Source organism: Enhydra lutris, unplaced genomic scaffold (assembly GCF_002288905.1).
Source record: "Enhydra lutris kenyoni isolate GAN:26980312 unplaced genomic scaffold, ASM228890v2 scaffoldscaffold15, whole genome shotgun sequence".
NCBI lineage: Eukaryota > Metazoa > Chordata > Mammalia > Carnivora > Mustelidae > Enhydra > Enhydra lutris.
In genome coordinates this window covers 17,012,393-17,038,177 of record NW_019154099.1, presented here as the reverse complement: position 1 = coordinate 17,038,177, position 25,785 = coordinate 17,012,393, and the positions used below count along the sequence as shown (strand labels likewise).

Here is a 25,785-nt window from a genome sequence, read left to right as displayed (position 1 = left end):
CCCCCTCCTCCCTCCTCTGCAGTTTGAAAAAGAGTTTACTGACCACCAAGAAACTCAGGCCCAATTGCAGAAAAAAGAAGCAGAGATTAATGAACTTCAAGCAGAGTTACAAGCTTTTAAGTCACAGGTAAAATACCATCTTTCTTGATTGAATTTGGGTATTGAAAGCTTACCAGGGAAACAAAGGTCATGTCATATCTTCATAGCTCAAAATGTTTCAACTTTAATTTTACTAGTATGTTTTCATGGTATTGTTTCTATGTATTTCTATTCTGTAAATTTTTTAAAAAATGACTTTGACCCCTTTTTTTTCTACTTGCATTTTTAAGAAATTTACTAATTAATCTGTTTCCTTATGTTTCATTTGGGTTTTGTTCTTAATGTCACGTGTTTTATATGTAACCATAAAGGGTAAGAAAGTATTTTACTCTTCGATTTGTCATTCGTCACTGTTCTTTATCCCACTACAGGAAATTATTGCTCAAGCTATTTATTTTTCAAAACCTTCAGCCTATGGGTACCTTGCAGTGAAAGATAACCTCTAGCTGAATGAGAACATTTTCTGATAATTTTTCAATTTCCAAAAGTAAACAGATTTAAAACATGACAAAAAAGAGAGCAAATCTGGATTATGAAGCAGATAGCTCACATACACCCTCCACACATAAAACATTTAGATAGCAAGAAATATATCATCTGCATGTTGTAAATGGATGACAGTAAGGAGTATAATATTCATAGCTAAATTTCTTCATGCAGATTTACATATAGGATGATGAGCAGTATGTATAGTTTTGGCTCATTTTCTTTCATCCGAATTTATGGTTGTGTCAAAATAGTCTCAGATGTACCATTTCCTATATCGGGTTACTATTTCCCATATTATTGGCTATTTTGTTTTCTTTTAAATACTTAGTGGATAGTTTTGTTACGGAGATTGTAAGAAGGTACCCGAAGACATAGTTCAATGTTAAGTGTCCACTTTTAAGGGAAAAAACCTCTTTTCTGTAAGAATATGACTCTCACTGATCTTTCTTTAGTGTGCAAGAAGGAAGTACAACTTATTGAAACTTTTCATCTTTCCCATGTGGCTCCTTGTCTCTCACACTAAAAGAAACATTTGATTGTGTTTTATATTTCAGATTGAGTTATAGGCAGGGGCTGAGATATTTATGTGCAGCTTCTCTTGGTCTGGGCTAATAGAAATTTAAAAAAACTTTTTAATTTCTTCTAGTTGAAGGATTACTTGTAAATCCAATCTAAAGAATCCCTGTTGATTGAAAAAAGAAAATAGCCTCCAAGTTTGGATATATTATTGCTGTTTGTGTTTTATATAAATAAGGGAATGAATTTATTTTACAACTGAGATTAAGCCCAGGAATCTCCTATGTTATTTAAAAATGTGGATAAGGATGACTAGTTTTGTACATCAGAAGCAAGCCTGGAATTAGACACTTAGTATCGGCTACCATATTAATTTTTGAAGAAGAATAGGAATTTTTTTTTTTTGATTGGTGTGTGTTTCTCATGAAATCCATTCATTTGTCTTAAGATTCTTCTCTCTGTTCAAAGCCATTTTAATTATGAAAGATATGAATAAGACATATTCTGTTTTTTATGATTTTATTCCTTTATTCTCTTAACAACCAACTAGTGTCAGGTGCTGGGGATATGGCAGTGAGCAGGTTAATCACAGGATAATCTGACCTCCCGAATGATACATTTAAGTCAACCGTACTCATCGAATGAGCTAATATGGAGCAGAAATCCAACCATATCTTTAAGACATTTCTAGTTAATTATAAAATGCATATTGAGTGTGAATATAACATACATACTTAACATTCAGAGGGCAGTACTATCCATTCTAACAGCAAAGCAGCATAATGCTGGATTCATTCTACTGTGTAGTTAATGTTTTTGTTAAGATACATGCTTTGATTTTTGGTTTCAGTTTCTTTTATAACACTTTTTCTTTGTGCTGATCTCAGATGTCAGTGTCAGGCTTTTATACATGATCTGTTTTTCCATAATTGTGCCATGAAACTTTTAAAATGATTTATTAACATTTATTAAATGCCACCATTTGCAAGGTGTTTTGTGTATGTGTGTGTGTGTGTGTGTGTGTGTGTGTGTGTGTGTGTGTATCTCAGAACTGAAGTAATTATAGGAAAATAATCCTATCACAAAAAATTATCAATTCTCATCTTTATAATAATTAAAAGACATTTATTCTTACCATGGCATGGAGACAAAAGGACAAAAATGACCAGTGACCATATTTAGCTCTTTTTCACTCCTGATTTTGCATTGCTTCTCTGTGACATTGGACACTATAAACCAGCACCCCCCCCTCCTCATGTGACTCATGAACCTGTACTTGTCTGCTTTTTCTCTCACCTTTCATTCATTCATTCATTCTACACAAATTTCTTCACTGGCTGTCATTTGCCTGTTGCCACTTTCATTGCTGGAGAAAGAGTAGTAAATTCTGTAGACTTCGTCACTTCCCTCATGGAGGTTATAATCTTTCAAAGAGATAAATGCTTATGATCCAGTGCAATCCAAGAGAAGCACAAAGTACTCTCAGTGTAAGAGGAGTGGTCAGAGCAGGCTTTCCTGAGGAAAGAATGTGCTAGCTAAGACTGAAAGGATCGGAGGGAAGTGAGCCATGTGCCAAGACTCGAGTTCCAGGCAGAAGGAATAGCATGTGCCAGGGCCCAGAAATCGCTGTGAGGTTGGCATCTACTTGGAATTGTATGTGAAAGCCAGTTCACGAGGACCATGATGTGCCCCCCTGCAGGTCCTACTTAGGAATTTCAGATTTTTTTTTTCTCTCAAGGTAAAGACATGATGATCTAACAGTACTATTATAGACTCTCTGATCTTTTTGTTGTTTAACTTCTCATTTAAATGCTAGTATTCTATAGAATTCCGTACATAGACTTTTCTTTATGTTATATGCTCTGTTCATACTGAGTGAACTTAGCTACGCTCATGACTTGAACTATCACCTAGAAACTGCTGATTTTCAAATCTTCTAGACTTGTATACCCATCCTTCTTGGACATCTCTTCCTAGATGGCCATAACAATCAAAATAGGAAATAATATTTCTGGCAGTTACAGTTTTATGAAAACAAAAGTGAAATTCTTTAATTGGGGGGGAAATCCAATTTGGTTAGAATTTTGTTTTGTTTTGTGTTGTCTTTTTTTTTGTTTGTTTGTTTGTTTTTGGTTAACCCATGTGAAATTGCTGATAGTGAATCATCTTTGATTTAAATAATAATTTTTGAGGAAAGTGTACCTTTACACGCATTGTAGATGTTTTTAGTCATGTTTCTTGTCTCTTCTTCTCCTCTAGTTTGGTGCCTTGCCATCTGGTACAAATAACGCTTTGCCGCTGTCCAAAGAAAATGGAGCTGGCCCCCCAGCACTGGCTCCTCCCCCGCCACTGCCGTTCTGTGGAGGTGGGCTGCCTCCACCCCCTCCACCTCCTCCTCCTCCACTTCCAGGAATGCCAATGCCCTTTGGTGGTCCTGTGCCCCCACCACCTCCCCTGGGATTTCTCAATGGGCGAAACTCTCCTCCTCCACCAACCCTACCATTTGGATTAAAACCAAAGAAAGAATTTAAACCTGAAACCAACATGAGAAGATTGAATTGGTTAAAGGTAAAACAGAACTAAATGGAAGAAAAATACACTATCACCTACATTAAAATTTAATTTTATATTTGCTTGTATTTAATTTCTAGTGGAAATTCTAATCACGGTGACATTAAATAGACAGGCATTATTTGAATTAAACAAAAGTGTTGAGGCAAAGCCCTTTTCTCTCTACTAAGGCTTTCTAGTTTAGAAATTTGGTAAGAGTTAATAATTGTTAAATGGGATTTGATTCATCATCAAATTGGTAATTCAACATTACCATTGAGCCCATTATGAAGTGTTTCTCAAAAGTACAAAGAACGTTAATGTTCTTTGGAACTTTTTTGTGTTGGTAGCCGTTGGAAAAACCAACACTAGTTGTTGAAGTTAATATTCATTTAACCAGGACACAGAAATTCTGAATCCTGCAGAAAGATGGTTTCTTGGTCACACAGCCTTGGAAGGGGATGTGTAATGTATCCTGCACTTGAATTGTTGCTGTGCACACAAGCATATCAAAGACTCTGAGAGGTATAATTAAGAAGAAACAAATTTTATTTCACTCTGCTTCAAACCCTCAACTATGTGACAGTGGAACTTTTTTTTTTCCCTTAATAAAACGTTAGCTTCTTGAGGAGCTTGGATTTTATTGAACACACTTTGGGGAAAAATATTACAGGGATTACTTCATAAACATCTGCTGGCAGCTATGGGACCCTGGGTCTGAACATACTGATTGAGCTGGGACAGATGAAACACCGAACTATTTATGAATCCGTCTCTCTGATTGCAGATCAGACCTCACGAAATGACTGAAAACTGTTTCTGGATAAAAGTAAATGAAAATAAGTATGAAAATGTGGATTTGCTTTGTAAACTTGAGAATACATTTTGTTGCCAACAAAAAGGTAAGTTGAACATCATGCTTACTTGTTAATTTTAGTACATTAATGTTGCCAATTTTTATACATTAACTTCTAGAAAACATTATTTTAAGAGTCTTAGAGATATTTTTGCTTCACTTATGGTTAAATAAATTATCTAATGAAAAGAAATGTTTAAAATACAAATTTTGTTATTCTGATTACTGCATGAGAAATCTTTAAAACGCAAACGTTTAATATCGAACTTTGTCAAATTTTCAGTATAATATCTATTTTGAAGATGTTATGAATTGGACTTTTGAAAAGGAGGATGTTTTCATGGAGAATTTCGGCATGAGAATCCCTTTTAGAAAGTGGGGCATAGAAAAACAAACAAAATGTGAACATTTTTTCTAGTCAGAATTTTACCACCCTTTAATATTAGAATGATGGTCACAATAATTATTATGAATCACATGGGACAGAAATAACAAATTTATAGAATACCTTGAAAGTTAACTTAAAAAACAAGGATATGAGTAGGTTATATGATCTTTTCATTAAAAGTAATAGCATTCATTTCCAATTATTTTTTGTGATAGCTTTTACTTGTTTGGTGTGATTTTTGTTTTGTTTTGAAATAACTCAAACATTATTCTTGTCTGAACATTGGATTTCCACCACATGCTTCAGAGCTGATACGCACTTAAGCTATTAAGTTAATTTTTAAATTATGTAATGCTTACGTTTTAGGTCTATATTCAAGGTACTTAGATCAGTGATTACCTTTTAATTTTCAGAAAGGAATCTTTTTCACCATAAACCATGCCACTTATGACCCTGGGCTCATTGAGCACAGAGAGCTGGAGAAGAGAGACTGTATTCCATCTGGAGATGGGAAGGCTTGCTATAGACAGGGAAGAATTAACTTCTTAAAATACCTACTGTGGGGGCACCTGGGTGGCCCAGTCAATTAAACATCTGCCTTTGGCACAGGTCATGATCTTGGGGTCCTGGGATTGAGCCCCATGTTTTTGGGGGGGGTCCCTGCTCAGTGGGGAGCCTGCTTCTCCCTCTCACTCTGCCACTCCTCCAACCCCATTTGTGCCCTCTGTCTCTCTCAAACAAAATCTTAAAAAAAAAAAGATACCTACTAAGTGATAGGCACTATGCTATGTATCTGATTTAACTTGACAATCACGGCAATGAAAGGATATTGACAGATACTAAAAAAAAAATTGCATTCCTTTGAAATGCTTGTAAAATAGAACTATAAATTAGAATCTCTTTCTAAAAAGTAGTTGTAAATTAAAAACTCTAAAAGGTAATTGTGAATGAAGGTGGTTTCCCAGAATTTTGGATAAACCCAAAGCCTTCAGCAGATATTTTTGGGCACTGTCCTTGTTCAAAATAGTAAAACTGATGCATTTTGATCTTTGAAAACAGTAGGAATTTTCTCAGCAAGCTTATCCTAGGAAAACTTGTGAAGTAAGCAGATCTTAATTTTACCTTTTGATTATGGAGAATGAACATTTTCTTTGAATAAGATTAGTGTACTCTTCAGGCAATCAAGGAAAATATATGGCAGTTAAAATGTGTATTTACATGTAAAACACTTCAGAATTTCAGATTCCATAATCTGGAATTGATTAGTTTTCCCTTCGCTTCCCTAGTAGGTACAAATGGTGGTACCTTAAAGCAATTTAAGTAATACTGCCATCCAGCTACTGTCTCTTCTTTTTTTTTTCTCTTTACTCTGATTACTTTCTTAATTAATGAGGCTCAAAAGGGAAACTTGTTAGCATGTCTTTAATTTAGCTGTAGTGCTAGCCCTAAATGAAATAATTGGACCTTTAAAAAATTCTTAAGTCATCTAACTTTAGCCTTGAGATTCAAGGTTGAAAAAAAAAACAAACAAACAATGTATTTGTTGAATCTAATGTTAGTTATGAAGCGTAAGGTGAGGGAAGGATGATCTTTTTCTGAGTGTCCTGTACTTCCATCCCTCTCTTTTTTGGACTTGCTGTCCCCTTGGCCCGGAGTCTCTCATTTGACTTAGAGGCTGTCAGGGACGCATGACTTCTATTGTCTCAGCTCAGATGCTACCTTCTTTCTTTTGTGACAGTGGAAGATACTTCCATGGATCAGATTTCCAAGGTTGTCATCCTGGGCGATGCCAGCATTTCATAGTCACAACAGGAAATAGGCTGAGAAGGTGACAACTTTTTGGTCTGGATTTTAAAGAATAATTCCTAGAGAACATTATTCATGGAGAATTAAGAGCACTTTTTAGTATTCCTAGTACTTAAGATTATAGTGGAAAACAAAATTGCTGCTTTCGGAGAAGCAGGATTTCCTATAGCCATTATGTAGAAAAGATCAGAAAGGAAGGCCAGAGGAAAGTATTTGGAAAGCTTAGACAAGACTGAGGGCTGGTGGAGTGGACATGTCTCTACTTGTCTCTTTATTCACAACCTGGCCCCTGAGGCTTTAGGTCCAAGTCTTAACTTTTTGCCCATCTCTCGTGACTCCTGAGGTTACTTTGAATCAATTTTGTGATTTTCGCAGAATTCAAAATTAAACCTCGTCACTTATTATTCAGTCCAAGGTGGCCCTACAGTTGCTCTGCTCCCTAGCTGTGGGAGTTGGGGAAGATAGAGGCATTGTCTACTGGCTGATTTTTCATCACTGGTTTGGATCACAGCACAGCTCAACAGGGAAGGTCACAGGATTCTCATTACTGGAGACTCTACTCGGTTTTAGAGAACTACCATTATCTGGTTTTCACTGCAGTAATTATTTTGCCAAAGAACTAGGGCATTTTGTGACAACATGGATGGGCCTCGAGGGCATTATACTAAATGAAAATAAGTCAGACAGAGAAAGACAAATACTGTCTGATTTCTCTTCTATGTAGAATCTCAGAACAACAAACAATAAAAGCAAACTAAGCTATGGATACAGAGAACAGATTGGTGGTTGCCCGAGGCCTGGGTAGGGGAAGTGGGCAAAAGGGGGTATAAATTTGTTAAACAAAAAACCCAGAGCTATTTCTCTGATTACCAAGGTGGAAGTTCCATCCCAGGAATTTAAAATGGTAAATGCCAATCAGTTGTGCTCCCTAAACATTTGAAAGAGGTAGAAAATAAAAAGAACTGAATTCAATCATTTACTCTCTATCTGTTCTAATCACATACTCTATTTTTTTTATTACTTATTGTTATTTTATTATTATTATTATTTTATTATGGAAGACACTGCTTTGGGTTTTACAGTCTTTCAGGTTAAGATGACTGGGTTTCACTGGTTTTTAAACCCCTGAAACTTGGAAAAGGAAGAGGGCCTTATGGTAGCCTAATAGTACCCATAAAGCACCTGTAGTGTACTACTCCCTGAGCTGGGCTGTCTTCATGTTACTTTGTCTAATCAGTACCACATCTCTGCTGAGATCTTTCTCCTGCACAACAATGCTGAGTCCCCAGAATACCACTGTGACCCACGCTCTGGTAGACATAGCAAGGTATTCTAGCTGTGAGCTTGGACATTTCCTCCTGACTCATGTTCTTTTTTATTATATCTCCATCTCGCCCGCTCCTACCCGTTAGATTTTAATAATGTTGTCTTTTAAACTAACCTCCTGTGATGTTTATAACATTGCTTTAATAGGAAAGTGCCTATGCCCTATCTTGAGGAGTATAAGGAAATTCTCTCAGCCTTTTCTTGTGAAATCAGGAAGTTTCCCTGATTCAGTTGTATCACTTTCTCTTTTATACCTTATTTTTCTATCAGGTATCACTTTGGTTTCCTTGCCTTTCTCAGTCCTAAATTTTCGAGCTCTATCTTAGCTTTCCATATTTTAAAGTCTTCTGAAAATAACACGTAGACACTTTTCCTGGCTATATTTCTCTTTTTTTCATTCTTCTTCATTCATTGCTCCTGCCTTTTCTCTTTCTTATATTTGGCTACTGATGTTCAAGTCAACAAATATTTATTGGGTGTACATTTTATGTTAGGCCTTGTGATTGGCACTGGGGCACTGTAGAGAGAAAGGCAAACATGGGCCCATCCACATATTGCATTCACAATCTCTGTGAAACTGTCAAGTTCTCCGTCATGTTGAAGCATCAGAATGAGGAATGAAAGACAAATGTTGATTTTGATTCAGAAAGGACTGCCATGATTTACTCTCTTGGGCTCCTGTTAAAATTTAACAAGATTATAAAATAAAATTGTGTATATATCTCTTTGAAATGTAATCACAATATTCATATATTGAACATTTGGTATCATCAAAATAATGCTAATGACCTGCATATTTTTTACCAGATTGGAAGCATCTGTTGGCTAATTTTTACAGGCTGTTGGAAAATGGATTAACGTATACTAACAGGTTATTGGTGTTGGATTTATCAACTAAAATTAATATTAACTACTTTCATTATTCACAAACTGTTAACTTAATAGGGATTAAAGGGCTTTCTATAAAAGTATGTGAATAGTCTAATTCACTTAGACTGATTTATTATAAAAATGTGATTCCACAATTGTTAGCTTTCTGAAATAATCACATTGTATAACAGGTGCATCCTATTTGCCAGATAGGGCCAATAAACTGGTTTATAAATAATTTCTCCACTGAACAGTTATGGCATACGGAAACAGTTAATGGATTATGCACTTAAAAACAAATCAAGCTTAGATTTCTGACATCGTAGTTCAGTGGACAAAGTGTTGGGGTGGGGAGTGTAAACCATGGATTATCCCAGGGACTTGGCTGTGTTCAGGATGTCGCCTTGTATTTGAAACACAATTTATTCCTCTGTATGAACAAAAGTGTATTAAAAATAAATCCTAAACTACCTCACAAGCCTACATTAAGATGAATAATATAATTTATAATCGTGTATTTTGGGAATGCATGTTAAAAAAGTGACACCGAGATGAGTGCAATGTATCTTAACGTTTTCTGAAAAGGCATTTGACAAACACTAATTTGGAAAGATTGAGGAGGAAGTGTGTGAAGAACTAAATATTTCCCTAGGGATTTATCCTTTGGTTCTTGTCTGCGTCTGAATCTGAAAAGAACTAAAGACTTTAAAAAAAATGATAGTATAGGTCAGGAATGTCTTGCTTCACCATTAGGAAGTATCTCATTGTTACCAATTATTTGTATTTTGTGTTGGGTTGCTAAAGAAACAGAATTGTATTCTGAAAGCTTTAAAGAAATAGAACTTAAAGAAAAAGGCTAAAGAGAGTGGGTTTGTTTAGCTGGAGCCACAGGCGACTTTCAGGTTCCAGAATGGTTCAGTTACATGCTTAGTTATACAGCATTATCTTTGACATAGTGTGACGGGAATGTTAAGGGCCTGTGTAACTAGTCATATTACTTGTATATCATACAAACGTTGCATACGGAAAGGGAGAAGGCTTGGACGTGCGCATGGTGGGGGGAGGCGCTCACAAACAAAGCTCCCCCCACACCCTGCCTTTTTTCCTCTTCTCTCTTTTCCTTTTAACATTGGAGAAAGGAATGTGGTGGGGAGCACTGGACTCACTGGAGTCACTTCATGAGTATTAGACTGGGGTAAACTGTGTTCCTTCTAGATTACAAAATCACCTTGATGTTTTAATTCTTGTTGTTTGCACCTATAGCTGTCCTCTATTGACAACATTGTAAGGTTGTTGCATTTTACTGTTCTCACACATTTTTCCCCCTCAGGACTACTCTTCCATTTCCTACATCTTCTGTCTTCTCCCCGTTGACTCAGGGCATCTCTTGTTGCCCTCTGGTTGCTCAGTGGACACTTCCCTATTTCAGGTGGCTCTTCTTTGCCTTGTCTGCATTATGTTCTAGCACTCAGGACTCGCAGTCATAATTAGTGTACAGTATTATTCTCCTGAAAATATAATAGAGACTCATCCTTTGGATGCACAATTTTAATCTTAAAATAATTTAAATAAATCCGGCTGTTCACTACCCCTTTCCCCTCCCTCTTCTGCATTCTTCCCTGTCCCCCATGCCTACCTCCACACACACTTGCCAGGCCTGGATGGAATAAGATCCCATGGCGTGAGTATTGCAACCGACGTGACCGCTGGAGCCCAAGGAGAGAGTGGTCGTGCTAGGAGGATCCTAAGGAGCTAGGTGTAGGAGGCTTCTTGCTGGATTGCGTGCTGTTGGAATTGGATGCTAAATAAACAATGTAGTAAATTCTTCTGTAACAGGGGAGTAAAGAAAACCCTTTATGAAAATAATTTTTTTTAACCTTGAATTTCCTAAGCTAGATTTTGAGGTAATTATATATTTGTGTTTAGGTGAGCTGGGTGTGTTTTGTCCCTCAGAGTTAAATCATTTAGTCACAGCTTATAATTTGTAACATGTTGTGTGCATTTAACACAAACATTCACGGTTTGCGGGCATTTAAGGAGAAACACCAGGTAGGAAACCTTTGGTTATCACAGCTCTCGCTTGTCTAGGTGTTTGTCTCTTAAAAGAGTGATTCTTTTTGAGTCAGACATACTCTAATCCAGGGGTTCTTAACTTGGGGTCTTTGAACATGGCTAAGGAAAAATAATCATTACTTTCACTAATGTCTAATTGAAATTTAGCTTTTCCTTCGGTTATAAATACAGGCAACAAACACATCCACACCTATGCCATTTCTACCTGTAAAGTTTATATATCCTTTTATTTATATCCCAATAGAATTATTTCAGATATATTAAAACAGTGTTAAAACCCCTCACTACTACAAAATTAGGGTAGTTGTGAGACCTGCAGCTAGATCTTGTTGTTCAGTACATTAATGAAGAAGCCTCTTTTGTCAGTTGGGTCCTCCAAGAGCAGATGCCGAGAGAGGTTGGAGTACAGGAGATTTTTGGGGGGTGTGCTGTGGGCAATGCACATGAAGGATGGAAGGTGGGGAAAACAGGATTGGGTAGAAGAACTTCAAGCCATGATGTACTAGAACAAATCCTCAGCCACCGTGGTTGGGAGGGAGCTCTGGTGCAGAATGCCTGTTAGGGGAGTCCCAGGATAGGCGCTGGGGGCCTGGGCTCGTGCTCCTGCCATGCCCAGCCATTGGCTCAGGCTGCCCAGGAATTGTGTGGCCTGGATTCAGAAGCTAAGGAGTATCCTGAGGGTGGTAGCAGCTTGGATCTTGTCAGCTAAGTATGCTCCTTTCTAAAGGGAGGTCTCCTATATATTTTATTTTCTGCATTTAAGAATTATTTTGAGAAGCTATGCACCTCTCTGACTGCCAGTGGGGGCCCATGGCAACAAAGGTTGTGAAGCCTGCTCTAGCCTTTCTGCCTTGTACAGTGCTGGGTGTGAGGTGGGGTCAGGGGCCTTGGCCTGAACTTGACTGCTGCCTATTTACATATATGCAATTTTAGTTAGTTTGTTTTTAAGATTTTATTTATTTGAGAGAGAGTGTGTAAGCACAGGCAGGTGGAGGGAAGAAGACTCTCAAGTAGACTCTGCGCTCAATCTCAGGGCCCTGATATCGCTACTGAGCCCAAACCAAGGGTCGGAAGCTTAACCAGCTGACCCAGGTGCCACCCCCAGTTTTTTTTTTTTTTTTTTTTAATTCAAGGGACCAGTACCTTATTTGTAAGGAGAATGAGTTACCTCATCCAACTAGGAATATCATTTTACAGTGACTTTAACAACAAGTCGTCCATTTTGGGGTCCACTTTAACAGACTTCTGTAAAGCATTTGTTAATACAAGCATTATGTCGAATCTGGCAGAAATACAAAACTCCTTAACTAGACAATGACACAACAATTATTGGTAACCTTTTTTTTTTTTTTTTTTTTTTTTTTAGCATTTGTGTTGACCTCCTGTTATTTTATTTGTTCCCCAAAACAATCCTGCAGAAGAATCAAGGCAAATATCGCCTAGATTTTATGTGTAAGAAAAAGTTGCACTCTTGAAGCAAAGTTGAGCTAAAAGGAGCTGCCACTCTGAATGGAATACAGATCCGAGTCTAAAGCCATTGCTCCTCTGCTGTGCCGTGCGGCTTCTCTGATTAAAAGAAATCCTATTATGTTTTATTTAAAGTGCTCTTCTTTGATTTAAAATAATTTCCCTCTCATCTCCCGCCACCTTACCGCTGCCCCACAGCAGTTCACCCTCATCCCACAATTTATATTAAAGGCTTTAAAAACTTGCCATTTTTTATTAAGACCATCTTTCATCATTTGGTCCCTCTATTCACTTCTGTAAGTATTTGAGCTGTAAATACTAACACCATGCTGTGGCGTGTACAGGAGGAGAAGAGAGACTGTGGTGTTGCCCCGCACCCGTGTGTGACCCCGCCTTTGGTGGCCGTCGTTCTTTCTCACATGGGGAAGATGATACCCATCTCACAAGGTGATGTGAGGATTAGAGCATGAAGATTTTAAAGCATCTTTTGCAATGCCCAGCTCATTGTAGTTGCTCAGGAATTATGAGGCAAACTTAAATTTTGAGAATGCAGGCTCATTTCCACATGTAAAATTTTGTTTGTTCCACGGGACCTGGCCAGCTTTAGTCTCACTTCCAAATGGATTTGCCTGTCAAACCATAGACTGCTGAGTGAACTGACCTATGTCAGTGGTCATTTCAGAAGATTGCCGTAACACTGATTTGTACCATCAGTTTTAGAAAATACTCATAGACTCTGTATATCCTGTTTCTTTCATTTTTGTGTATGTCTTCACTGTCAAAAGCTTTATTAAGTTCAGGAGAAAGAGGGATCTGTTGAATCAGGAATAAAGACCTGTCTTTTTTTTTTTTTTTTTTTTTTCTTTTTCCATGATTTTTTTTTTCTTTGGGTTTACAAGTCCTGAATGGAGCTGAGCCAATAATTTTTGTGATTTTATGAAATTAAAAAACTGAGAATTTTTAACTTTTAACTTGGTGTTATTCAGGTTTCGGATGTTGAGCTAATGATTCGAGCGTGAACTTGAAAAACTCAGTCCGTACTTTATAAAATCTGACTGGTTCTTATTATTCATGATTATTTTTGACAGTTATTTACGGTTTCAAAGATTAGCAAGGATGGTATATTTGGCTTAATGTAATTACAGAAGTGGGATGCGTTAAGACACAGGGAAACTGTAGTTGATAGGCAAATACAAGAGCCAAGTAAAGCTTATGGCCTAAATCCTCCCCAGGGTTTGCAGGAAGGGTGATAACTGTTAATTTTCTTTTTCACAGAGTGCTAGCAGAAGGTTCAGAGGAGTGATAATTTTTCAGGAATAGGTTTTTTTCCCCCTCCTCCTCCTTTATGATGTAAGTTAAAGAAATTATTTAGGCAAACCATATACAATTGTTGAATTTCTGTTGTTTTGATCTATTAAGAACTTGATTGGTTCTGGCCAATTCTTATTTCCTAAAGTGGTGACTAATTAAGGAAATGCAAAGAGCTGTCTTTATAACTTAATTGATAATGAATATTGGTATTTCTACCTTTCTTATAGCATGTCAAATAATCGATAAGGGGTGGGTGAGAAGTATTTATTTTGGAAGACCTTACAGCCCCCAAATCTAAGATTGGAAGACAGCCTTGGAATTGTACGTGCTGTATTGGTGTATATAAATCAGTGTTTTCTGGTGAATCTCTGAGGAACTTTGCCTGCAGGAAATGGTATCCAGCTGGAAGTGATTTACACAAGTCTGGTGGTTAATTGTCTCAGATTTGGTAAATCTGTCAGGACTCAGGATAAGCTTCTCTACTTTTTTTTTTTTTAGCTTTCTGTCCATTTCCTGCATAGGGTAGAAGGAATCATTATGCTCACCAGTGGGGCTTTGTATTAATTTTCTATTGCTGCTCTAACAAATTACTGTGAATTTGGCAACTTAATGCAAATTTAGAGTTTTACAGTTCTGTTGGAAGTGCATCATGGTCTCACTGGACTAAAATCAAGGTGTCAACAGGGCTACATTCTGGGGGGCTCTAGGGGAAAATCTGTCCGTTCCTTGCCTTGTCCAGCTTCTGGAGCTGCCCACGTATGTGGCTTCCTTAATTACATCCTCCTCAGACTCTGACCTTTGCCAGGAAAGTTTCTTTTGAAGAACCATGTAATTAAATTGGGTGCACTTGACTAATCCATGCCCATGTCCCAATCTTTGGGTCTCTAACCTTAACCACATCTGCAAAGTTCTTTTTCCATGTAAGGTAACATATTTATGGTTCTAGGGATTAGAACATGGTCATCTTCCATAGAGGAGGGTGGGTACTAAGATGAGTGGTGATCATAAAACTGCAACATTTCACAAAGTACTCGGCCCTATTAATTCCACTCACTAAAATTCTATCTTCCTCCTTTAACTCTGTGTTCCATTTACAGGAATGCTATCTTAGGGTCCTGGGGTATTTTAACTTTATAAGTTATTTGTTCTGTTCACTAAATGTTACTGAGCTTTCGATCTTTACTGATTGTATTAACATGTTTTGGTTACCACAGCTAAGTGCCTTTCTGGAGTTTTAGGAAAAATCCTTATACATGTCTTTCTAAGTGCCAGCAAAGATTTTTTTCCCCTTCTTCATTCAAATATACTATGTTTAGTGAGCAACAGATATCACAGTCTACTATGTATTTCCTGTTTGGAATGCACACTATAAATTTTATTTTTTTGAGAAATTATTAAATTGTGTGTGTACATAATTTTTTTTTTCTTCAACCCAGGAACATCCTTCCAAAACCTAGAGTAAAGAACCATTAACATTTAAAAACAAATTGGTGGGGTGCCTCGGTGGCTCTTTTGGTTAGGTGCCTACCATTGGTTCAGGTCAGGATCCCTGGGATCTAGCCCTGCATCAGGCTCCCTGTTCAGTGGGGAGTCTGCTTCTCTCTCTGACCACCCCCCTCCCCATTTGTGCTCTCTCTCTCAAATGAATAAATAAAAAAAATCTTTTAAAAAATTGGTTTTTTTACTCTTATTTGTCACTATGTTTTTTAAGAAAGACTGGTTCTAATTTAGAAAAAGAAATGTGTACTATTTATACATTACTAACTTTTGGGAGATAACTTATGATTACGTTATTAACTTTCTACACTGCCTGTTGAAAAGCAATTTCCTCACTTTGAAGTTTAGTTAAGTATGTTAAAATACAGATGATTACTCTTGTTCTATGATGTTTCACAACAAATTTTTCAGAATAATATTTGTTTTGTGATAGAGACCCTGGGAAGAGGGACATTTTCTTGGTCCGGATCTTACTCAGACCTCATAAGCATCTAGAAATGGATATGAACATATAATTTCATTACTACCTGGAAAATATATGTTGTTATAATTGCATATTCCACTAGGCATGTTTCAAATACAATATATAAAAAGTTTATTTTAATTGGAAAAATTCATCACTTAGGAAATCCCATTTATCAGAAAGATCTAATGCAACCACATTTCACACAAAATAAGCAATTTATTTTAATTTAATTGTTGGCTCTTAGTCATTTGCCTGTCTCCTCTTCCATCATGACGCTGCCTTAGCCTCCTTCTTCCCGGAGCAGAGCTCTTCTTCCTCCTTTCATCTTCTCCTCTTTTTCAATTAGAGAACCAATTATTTTTCAGGGTTTCACAGGTCACAGTGAGACAGTTTGGCGCTCCGCTCCTGTAGCATAAGATTTAACCCAGAGGAGTCAAAATAGCCAGGGGAATAACTGTGTTTGTTTTTAAATGAGGGATAATAGTGTTGGGAAATTTAATGTGTGTCAGTTTTAAAATTATGCATTTTCTGAATAATACTTTTCTCAAGTTTTACTGTGCTTCATTTCAAATCTTGCTTATCTATAGAAAAGCGAATATGAGCTCTTTCCACTGACCAATCATTTGTATTTCCATTACCTGCTTTAGTAGATTGGGCGGTGTTTTCAGTACTGATAACGAGGAAAGCAGCAGTCTGTACCGGGTTCTGTGTGGTAACAATACTTTGGTCATAGAATTTCCTAGATGTGTGTGTATGTGTGTTTGGTAAACTTATGTATTTATGAGAGAATATCTTCCATAAACCAGATAATCCAAAATTGATCTCCACTGGATTGTGGCTTCATTTTTTACCATCTGTTTTCCTTTGCAAGACTGTGAGGTACAGAGAAGGCAACTGACGGGATCATCCCATGCCCATTTTTGTATCTCTGAGGTGTGCTTTATCAAAAAAGCTATTTTCGTGAATGTGTTCTTGATGAATAAGCGTAACTTTACAAACTCAATAAATCAAAACTTCTCATTATTCTTGATTATATTAGGGCTGTAAGAAGTCCAGAACAGCTGTTGGAAGCAAAAAGCAATGAGAGAAAGGCGCTGACTCAAACAGTAAAAGGGAAAAGGGAAAAAAGGGATGCCTATTCGGCCCTAGTCACTGTACCCACTCCTTACATTGTGATATTCAGGCCTTCATCCCATGTTCATGTGTAGAAGCTCAGAGAAGTTAAAAATCTGGCTCTCTAGGTCACATCACTATCAAGGAGCTGGAAGTCCAGAATTCACTTCTTCCTGACTTCATACCTTCTTTTCCCTCTCTGCTGATTAGACCAAAAGGAAAGGAGAGAGAGAGTGTCAGTGTAAGTCCACAAGCGCTGGTCTGGCGATGACCTTGGTATCCACTCCCCGGACTACCTGTGTGGCACAGTGACCTCTTTTCTTTTATTCCTTTTAACCTTCGGAAGCTCTAATAGCCATTTCATCCATTACATACATACTTCCAACCCTTTTTTCCCTTAAGTACCTTTATGTCGTTTTCGCCTATTCTTCCTCCTAAGACAGTAATGCCAGCTGTCTGCAGATTTTCCACCCCTACAAATAGCACATTTATTATATCCCATGTGTGCATGTGTTCTAAAGGATTAAAAAGAAAAAAAAAAAAACCTTCTCTGTTATTGGTAGCTTTTTGGGGTCTGGTCCAACTTGTATTTCTAGCTGTATTCTCCTTGTTATTTTTCTGCTTTATACACTAGACTTCAGTTAATTTTGGTCTATTTTTTCACCAAGTTTGGCTATGCATTTCATTGCCTCTCCCTGTGTCTTCATCCTTTACCCTGAATGTTTTAATTTTCAGTCTCTACCCATTCTTCATCTCCTAGGAAAATCTCCACAGGAACTGCTTGCTGCTGAGGTCTTATTGGCAGAATGTCTTCCACAGGGTTAGGCTTGGAGAATTTGCTTGGGTTCTGCCCCTGGCTGTTGTCTTGTGTGCAGTTTTTTGCTTTCACGTGGTTGAACCCTTTCTCCTTTCCTGGGAGAGTGCCAAAGCCTCTGGAAAGCCTTCCCTCTCCTGCTGCTCTGCTCTCTCCCTCCATCTCCTTCTACCTTCTTTGTTTCTCTTCAGCCACACTGGAGAGCCCCCAAGATATCCCCAGAGGTTCCCTTCCTTGGACATGGGAGAGGAAAAATTAAGTCTCTTATCAACTCTGAGTCTTGACTCCAATGTCACCTTTGCAGTGAGGCTCCTGCACTTGCTTTCCAACTCCGTACTGCCACGGTTTTCCATGCGCTCTGCCCCTAGGTCCCTGTGCCAGTTCTTTCTACCTGGGTTGTTGCTTTCTTCGTAAAAATCGTTTATCAACTTCTGGTGTATTCTCATTTACTAAGCATATGTTTATCTTGTTTATTCTCTGCCCTCATTGGAATTTAAACGTCTTTCAGGGAGAGATCTTTGTTTTCCTTTACTGCTGTGTTGCTATCACCTAGCAGAATGCCAGACATGTTAGTGGACTGTGAATTAATGTTGGGTGAATGAATGATGATTTCTCATTCCTTTAAAAGGGAAATATGATAATTTCTTCCTCTTCCAACAAGCTATCTTTTTTTTTTTTTAATTTAAGCAAATAGTAATTTTGGAGAGAGAAATATTTAAGTGATCAAGACTCCAATTAACTCTGTCCCTGATGACTTTAGCTCTGAGTGAATAACAAGCTCTTCTGTAAATTAGGTAAAACAAACAAACAAACAAACATTTGGAACAATGAAAGTGACTGAGAGTGGGATAGGTTCAGGATCTAGATGCTGGATATCTTGCTTGGTTTAGCAGCCGGAATCTATATAAGAAGGAGGGAAGAGTTGAGGTAAATTTTGTCTTATTGTTGGATGGACCTTGATTCCATTGTGCAAACCAAGAATAACTGTTAACAAATAGATTGTAACATATTTTATAGTCACCACCACCCCCAAAAATTGCACCTTTGTTAGGTATTGATTTTTTTTTTTTTTTGGTATGAGATGAATTTCATATCACATAAAAACCATTTTTAAGTGAATAATTCCGTGGCATTTAAGACATTCACAATGGAGAACAACCACCACTTCTGTCTACATTTAAAACATTTCCATCAGTCCAAAGTGAAACCCTGTACCCATTGAGCAGTTTCTCACCCTTCGTCCCCGTCCTTTCTCTCCAGCCCTGGCAACCACCCATCTGTTTTCTGTCTATGTGAATTTATACTGGGTGTTTCATAGAAATGGGAGACCTGCAATATGTGAACTTTTTGTATCTAGCTTCTTTTACTTAGCATGATAGTTTTTAGGATCATACACATTGTAGCAGATATCAGTATTACATTCCTTTTCTGTATATACTATTGTGTTTATATATCATCCTGTGTATATATGAAGTTTTTATTCGTTCTTTGCACATTGAAGCTGTTCCCCTCCCCCCCCGCCTTTATTTGCTATTGTGCCTAGAGCTGGTATGAATGTGTGTGAACATGTATTTGTTTAAATACCTGTTTTCCATTCTTTGGGTAACAGACTTAGGAGTGGAATTGCTGTATCACTTGGTAATTGTGTATTTAGCTTTTTGAGAAACTGCCAAACTGTTTTTCAGAGTGGCTGAGTCTCTTTATTCCCTCTAGCAATGCATAAGGGTTCTAATTTCTCCACATCCTTGCAAACACTTTTTTTTTCTTTTGTTTCTTTTATTTTTATTTTTATTTTTTTTGATAGGTGTTGACTTTAAGCTTTTAAAAAATTCAAAATTTACTTAAACTATTCTTATGTAAAGATTTGAGCATAAGAAACTGAATTATATTAACTCTTCTTATAGAGGCTAATACAAAGTTTAATCAAGTAGAGAAACCTTAGGATACAAATAATATTGCCAGTTTGAACAGTGGTAGAATTCAAAGGTTTTTTTGACAGTGTAGCTTGCAAGTTTACATGAAAGACACATGTATTATGGGTTATTCTATATTATAACTATAAAATATCACCTATGAATGAAGTAGACATGAAATATTACTTATGCTGTTTAAAATTTTGTGAAGATACCTGTTTAAACTGCTATAATTTATTCAGTATAAAATAATCATTACAGAAAGTTGAGAAATGGATGAAAGAAGTACCACCCTAAACTCTACTACCTGAAATCAGTGTAGGGTTTGCTTGTATTCCCTTTTATCTTTTCAAAATATGTGTATGTGATATATTTTCATGTTATTTGCACATATGCATTCTATACTATTAAACTGTTTTTATCGTATCTTGACTGACCATATAGTATTACATCTAGTCATTATATCACAGCTGTTATACATATTTAAGAATCTATTGATTGAAACTAGATTAATTAGAAAAGATCTCACGAGAGGAGGTAGCTTCACCTAGCTGACCCCATGCAAATTCTTTCTTTGCTCTAGTGTCATTTCCTTTGAGAAATGCCTTCTAGCAGTTTCTAGATTGGGATAGATCCCTTTGTAATTCAGTCCCACATAGCTCCTTTTCACTCACAGTATTGGTTTGTGATTCTTATAAAATTCTTATTTGTATGTTTAATTAATGTTCTCTTCCTAATAAACTGTAATCTTTCCATGGGTAGAACTAGGTCTGCCTTCTTTCCACTGTATCCCCTTCACTGAGGCCAGTATCTGATGCTTACTATTGCTTCATAAGTTTGTTGGATGGGTTAGTGAATGAACACACAGGGAGAAGGAGAAAAAGAATAAAGACATGGACATGTGTGCTGGATGTATTTGGGGAAATATGTAGGCTTGGGAGCTAAAGAGTATAATGTTGTGTCCTTCAGTTTCCATGGGATCGCCGGAGATGGACCATGAGCCAGGGCACAGTTGTGTCCATATTATGGAGGTCTTTGTATGGAAAATTCAGGCATTTTAAATTTAATGCCATCACATAAATATTAATAATTTAAAATATTAAATATATTAAATTCTGTCACAAAAATTGAAATGTATCGAATAGAGATAAAATGTGATTCAATCCCTACTTTACCATAACAAGTCAGTATTGGACAACTCTGTGTTGTAGTAAGTAAAATCCACAGCCTGGGGTACCATTAAGAGACCATTCTAATTACCCAGGGAACTGGTGATAAAGTCCAGAATGTAGGTTCCTTCCATGGGAGTACAATAGATAAGAGAGAGAGTTGTGGAAGTAGAATCAACCAGGTTTAGGGGATCATTAGCTAGTGGACTTTGGAAAGAATTGTAGACCATAAGCTGATTTAGGGTTAATAGCATGAATTAAGCTGGTGTCTATAGATATTAGGCTGAAGATAAGCAGCTTTTAATTTTACCCAGTTGACTTGAGATACTGTTATGGATTCTTATTATAGGTTGGCAAAGCTTTTCTGTTTAGTCCACACAGTAAATATTTTAGTCCCTGTGGGCCATATGATTTTGGTTATAGCTACTCAGTTGTGCTGCTACAGTGCAAAAGCAGCCACTTATTCTATGTAAACTAATGGTCATAGCTGTTTCCAGTAATATTTTATTTATAAAAACAGGTGGCAGCTCAGACTTGACTCATAGGGCTGTAGCTTATTGAACACTGGGTTATATTACTGAGGTTTTATTTCAGATTATAGTATTAAGTTATAGTGTATCTCAGTGTGAGTTTTGTGATTTCTTTGGCCAGTGATCACTAATTGGAAGTAGGACTGGAGAAATGGGCTCTTGTATTTTCTTAGATTTGGCAAATTACCTCAGAGATATCTGTGACTAAATGTCATGGAAGTAAGATAGAGAAAAGGATATAGTAGCAACTACCTGAAGAAGATTGGTTGGAAAGTCTAATTTGGATGGTGAGAGAAATGAAGGTAGAGGGACGTCAAAGGGAAACTAGTTAAAGTACAAAGACTAGAGAGTATATGAATTTTAAGAACAGGCTTCTTGGACATGACAATAGTGGGAAAATGTAGAATTTTAAGTGCTGTATCTTAGAATAAAGACCTTTCAGGAATTGGTCTAATTCCAGAGAATCAAATAGTTGTATAGCCAAAATGCTGGAATAAAATAATGGAAATAGAAGCAAGATTCTAATACCAAAAATTAACAATGTAAACTTCATTTTTGGAATTAGAATACCTGGTTGGAATCTTCTCTCTGATTTTTTTTTTAATTTAGATGAATTTGCAAATTCAGATTAATTTTCTCATCTGAAAAGAGGTTAATAGCTATTCACAAGATTATTAAGAAACAATGTCTCCTGAATGCCTACCATGATACCTGATTCACATTACTTCATAAATGGAAACTCTTATTACTGGTTCACAAACCAGTTCCCTCTTCACAGAGGGCAAGGAGAGACTATAGAAGGAGGCAGACCATTCCAGATTGGTAGGTGGCAGGTTTAAAAAGCAAGGGAGCTTAACTTACAAGACATGCTTTGTGTGGCTGCAAGGTGAGAAGATGTCTGTTCCTACCCATCAAATCTTGAAAGTTTATATAGAGGCTTTAACTGGGTTCAGTTATGTATATATCTGGATAGTTTCAATAAAACCCTACTCTCTCAAGGCTATGTTTTTGGAACAACTCCCACTGTGGAACAGTGGAGCATGGATTCCAAGGACACAGGTGAGGGATCTCCAGTTGTCTGGGTCAAGCTTGCGGATCAACTGGGGATCATGATTACCTTTTCATTTGTATTGCCTTATGGCAAAGAAGAGTAGCTGTTATGAATTAGGCATTTGTACTGGATATTCTCTAAGTTCCCTTCCATAGCTAAGTTTCATTTTTTATTGATATTTAAGGTTTCTTCAGTGATAAATCAATATGAATTCATCTTTAAGACCTAGTATTCAATGCCATTTTTTTGAATAGTAATGATCTTAGGAGATTTAATATAAAACAACTATTGGGAAGGTGTAAAATGTTCCCTTCCTTTGTGGTGGTCTTTAAATTAGATCGTAAGTTTAGATCATATCTGACTCTACGACATCAAAATGGCTGTTTTCATTCATGAAATGGTACAGTTACTGGGGTCATTGGTTTATATCAAAGTAGTGAACCATTAAGAGAATCAGGCAGTGAGCCATGCAGGGTTAAAGTTAGAGGGGATTGCTGTTTTTGCTAATGACATTTTCTTAACTTTTTTTTTTTTGAAAACTATTGAACATGAGCATATGACTCTTTATACTAATTGTAATGCATTACTGTATCCCATAATCTATGAGAATGTTCACCTCTGCACTCTGCCTGTCCAGCTGTTGTCTTGAACAATTATCAGCGAGTTATTATTCCGGTATGAGCTGTGTCATGCTCGAAAGTGGGGTAAAAAAAATGTTAATGAGCATGCATGAATGTTGGTTGATGAAGGTTAAGTGCTTGCAGATATGCTCTCTGCATTCTTCCCCGTGAATGTTCAGACAGAGGCAATGGGTTCTGATGAGGGATTACAAACAAATGGTGCTGATTGGCAGTTCTTGATTTAACATTAAAATGGTATCTAAAGGCAAATTCTCTATTTCCGCTGAATAATAGACACAGTGTTGTTGACCTCTGGTGCAGCTCTTCATCATCGGTTTTATTTCACAATTTTTTTTTTTTCTGTTGTACCAGATTTTCAAGTTCTCTCATTTTGTATTACACATTATTTTAAAGTTGTGCCTGGTGAGGGTGGTGTAGTTTAAAAAGAAACATTAACATGTCCATTATGTACTTGGGTTTTTAGAATAATAACTTTTCAATTTTAAGTATGAACAAATTAAAATCCATACAGTAGCTTTTCAGGCTGATAAGCATGGTCCAGTACTCATCAGCAATATGTTCTTTCTCTTTGTGTCTGTTTGCATGTAGTTTTAAATGACGACCCAAGTGCTTTTTCAGCATTTGTTATTTGTATGCTAATTAAAATTAGCTGCATATATATTCTTTAGAAATTTTTGGAGTTGATTCTGTGAACATTGCATTTCCCGTGCTATATATTGAACTTGAACTTCAAATGGTTTTGTTTTTTTTTTTAAAGAAATGACTATGCAAAGAACAATATTAAGTGGTGTTGATGAGGCTTTTTTTCTCATCATTTTATCCATTATTAATAATTGAGAAGTTGGTGTTCCAACTGGAGGTTTTCCTTTATAAAGTGTAAAATGTTACACAAATGTTTGTTTTTAATCAATTTTAGCTGAAAGGACAACACAGAGGGATCACAGTGCTTTGTATCTTGTAATGAAAGTGGGAATGTTGGTTAGGTAAAGAGAATTGTAAAGTTAGTATGATCTATAGTAATCATTTTATCATTTAATAGATGAAAAGTGTGATAGCTGAGCACAGGATTAAAACCTTTGCCAGTAAAACCATCATTGGTTCATGTCTGAATGATGTATCACTCAAATATTTTCTATATGCGTCCTGTGGAGACAGCACCCTCTAATTTGGTGCCTATTTAGGAGATTTTAACAATATGCTAGAATATTCTCTGTTTTTTGTATTTTTCACACATTTTTAATATGTGAAGCTTGGTTTGTAAAATTTATAGGTTTTTTCCTGATAAAAGGAATCATAATTATTATGGAAAATACTGCTGCCTTAACTCTGAATTCTGAAGGAAGCAGGACAGGAATACCCACCTGTAGCTCTTGGCACTGGTTCCCACATCTATCCTGTAGATCGATACTCCTCTGCAGAAGAGGGCCTCCTTATCTCCTAGCCCAGCAGCTTTGTGCTTACGGACTTTTTCTCCTTGGAGCTCCGTAATCCCTATTGTATTAAGTGCTTAAGACTTAGTGCTCGTGTGGCTTTTTTTTCTGTCAGCAAGTGAAATTGGATATACAAATCATACTCCCTCAAGGCTAGCTACTTCTTAATACTAAGCCTAGGATTGCAGTTATCTGCCATCAATCAGCAGGCAGAGGCTCTGGTTTGGTTATTGAATCAGTCATGGCAAATCACGCAGCCCAGCCAACCAGTCAGTCAGCCAAACGACACATTTCAGACGCCCCTACCCTGAAAGGTACTGTCTTAGCTTCTGGAAGGGAGTGCTGAATAAGACAAAAAGAATTCTTGACTTCTTGTAGTGGATTTTCAAATGGCGAGGGTAGAAAATAAATCGGTAGAAAAGCAGCAACAACAACAACAACACTGTTTTTTTTTTTTTTTTACTGTCCTCAGCAAGTAATGAGCAAGTTATGGTAATAGGTGCTACATGGAAGAGGCTGGTCACCGAAGGCCTCTGACATTTAATTGGAGACCTGAAGGGGAATTGAGAATTCACAAGGCAAGTGAGGAATTGAGGGACAAGCTCTACAGTTGTGGGAAACAGCATGTTCAATGTCCCTTAGGTTGGAAAGAATTTGTAATCTAGAATCCTTCAGAGGCTCAGTGTGGCTGGAGCATTATTATGTAAGGAGGAGAAAGGCAGGAGATGGGATTTGAGGTCTGGATGGTAATGGAAAAGCTTCAGGCCAACATTTGAGATGTTTGGGAGGGTGAATGTGGTTTATGAAAGCAGGAAGGAAAAGAGAAGTCTAATCCTACAGAAGGCATGGTTGCGTCAGAGGATTTGGCACACCATTGCTGTGTCTGCTGGCCCAGGGCACAGGACCTAGAAGGTGTTGCTGACCTGCTGGATGTAGTGGTAGGTGATGTTACAAGGCTACAAAGTCGTCTGCTATGAGCCTAGAATGAGTGATGCTAAGGACACGTTCTTTATAGATGCTTTGCTTCTCTCCTTTCTAAAAGATGGTGTAAAGGACAATAGCCCCCTTTTTTTGTCTTTAAAATTTTATTTAAATACTATTAATTAGCATATAATATTGGTTTAGGTTTAGAGGTCAGTGATTCATCAGTCTTCTAGAACATGCGGTGCTCATTACATCACCTGCCCTCCTTAATGCTCATTGTCCCGCTACCCCATCCCGCCAACCCCCCTCCCTTCCAGTAACCCTCAGTTTGTTTTCTATGATTCAGAGCCTCTTATGGTTTCTCGCCCTCTATGATTTTGTCTTCTTTTATTTTGTCCTCTTTTCCTCTATGATCCTCTCTTTTGTTCCTTAAATTCCATGTACAAGTGAGATCATATGATAACTGTCTTTCTCTGATTGACTTAA

At 37.1% G+C, this 25,785-nt stretch overlaps 1 protein-coding gene across 4 annotated transcripts in view; it reads left to right on the top strand.

Moving 5' to 3' along the window:
* The window catches only part of LOC111146997 (diaphanous related formin 3), a 517,296-nt gene that overhangs the window by 188,166 nt on the left and 303,345 nt on the right, over window positions 1-25,785 (top strand). For all 4 annotated transcript variants that reach the window (XM_022502826.1, XM_022502825.1, XM_022502824.1 and 1 more), the window contains 3 exons: window positions 23-127; window positions 3,364-3,672; window positions 4,442-4,556. In XM_022502826.1, coding sequence (XP_022358534.1) covers window positions 23-127; window positions 3,364-3,672; window positions 4,442-4,556 — 529 coding nt within the window. The remainder of the gene's footprint in view (window positions 1-22; window positions 128-3,363; window positions 3,673-4,441; window positions 4,557-25,785) is intronic.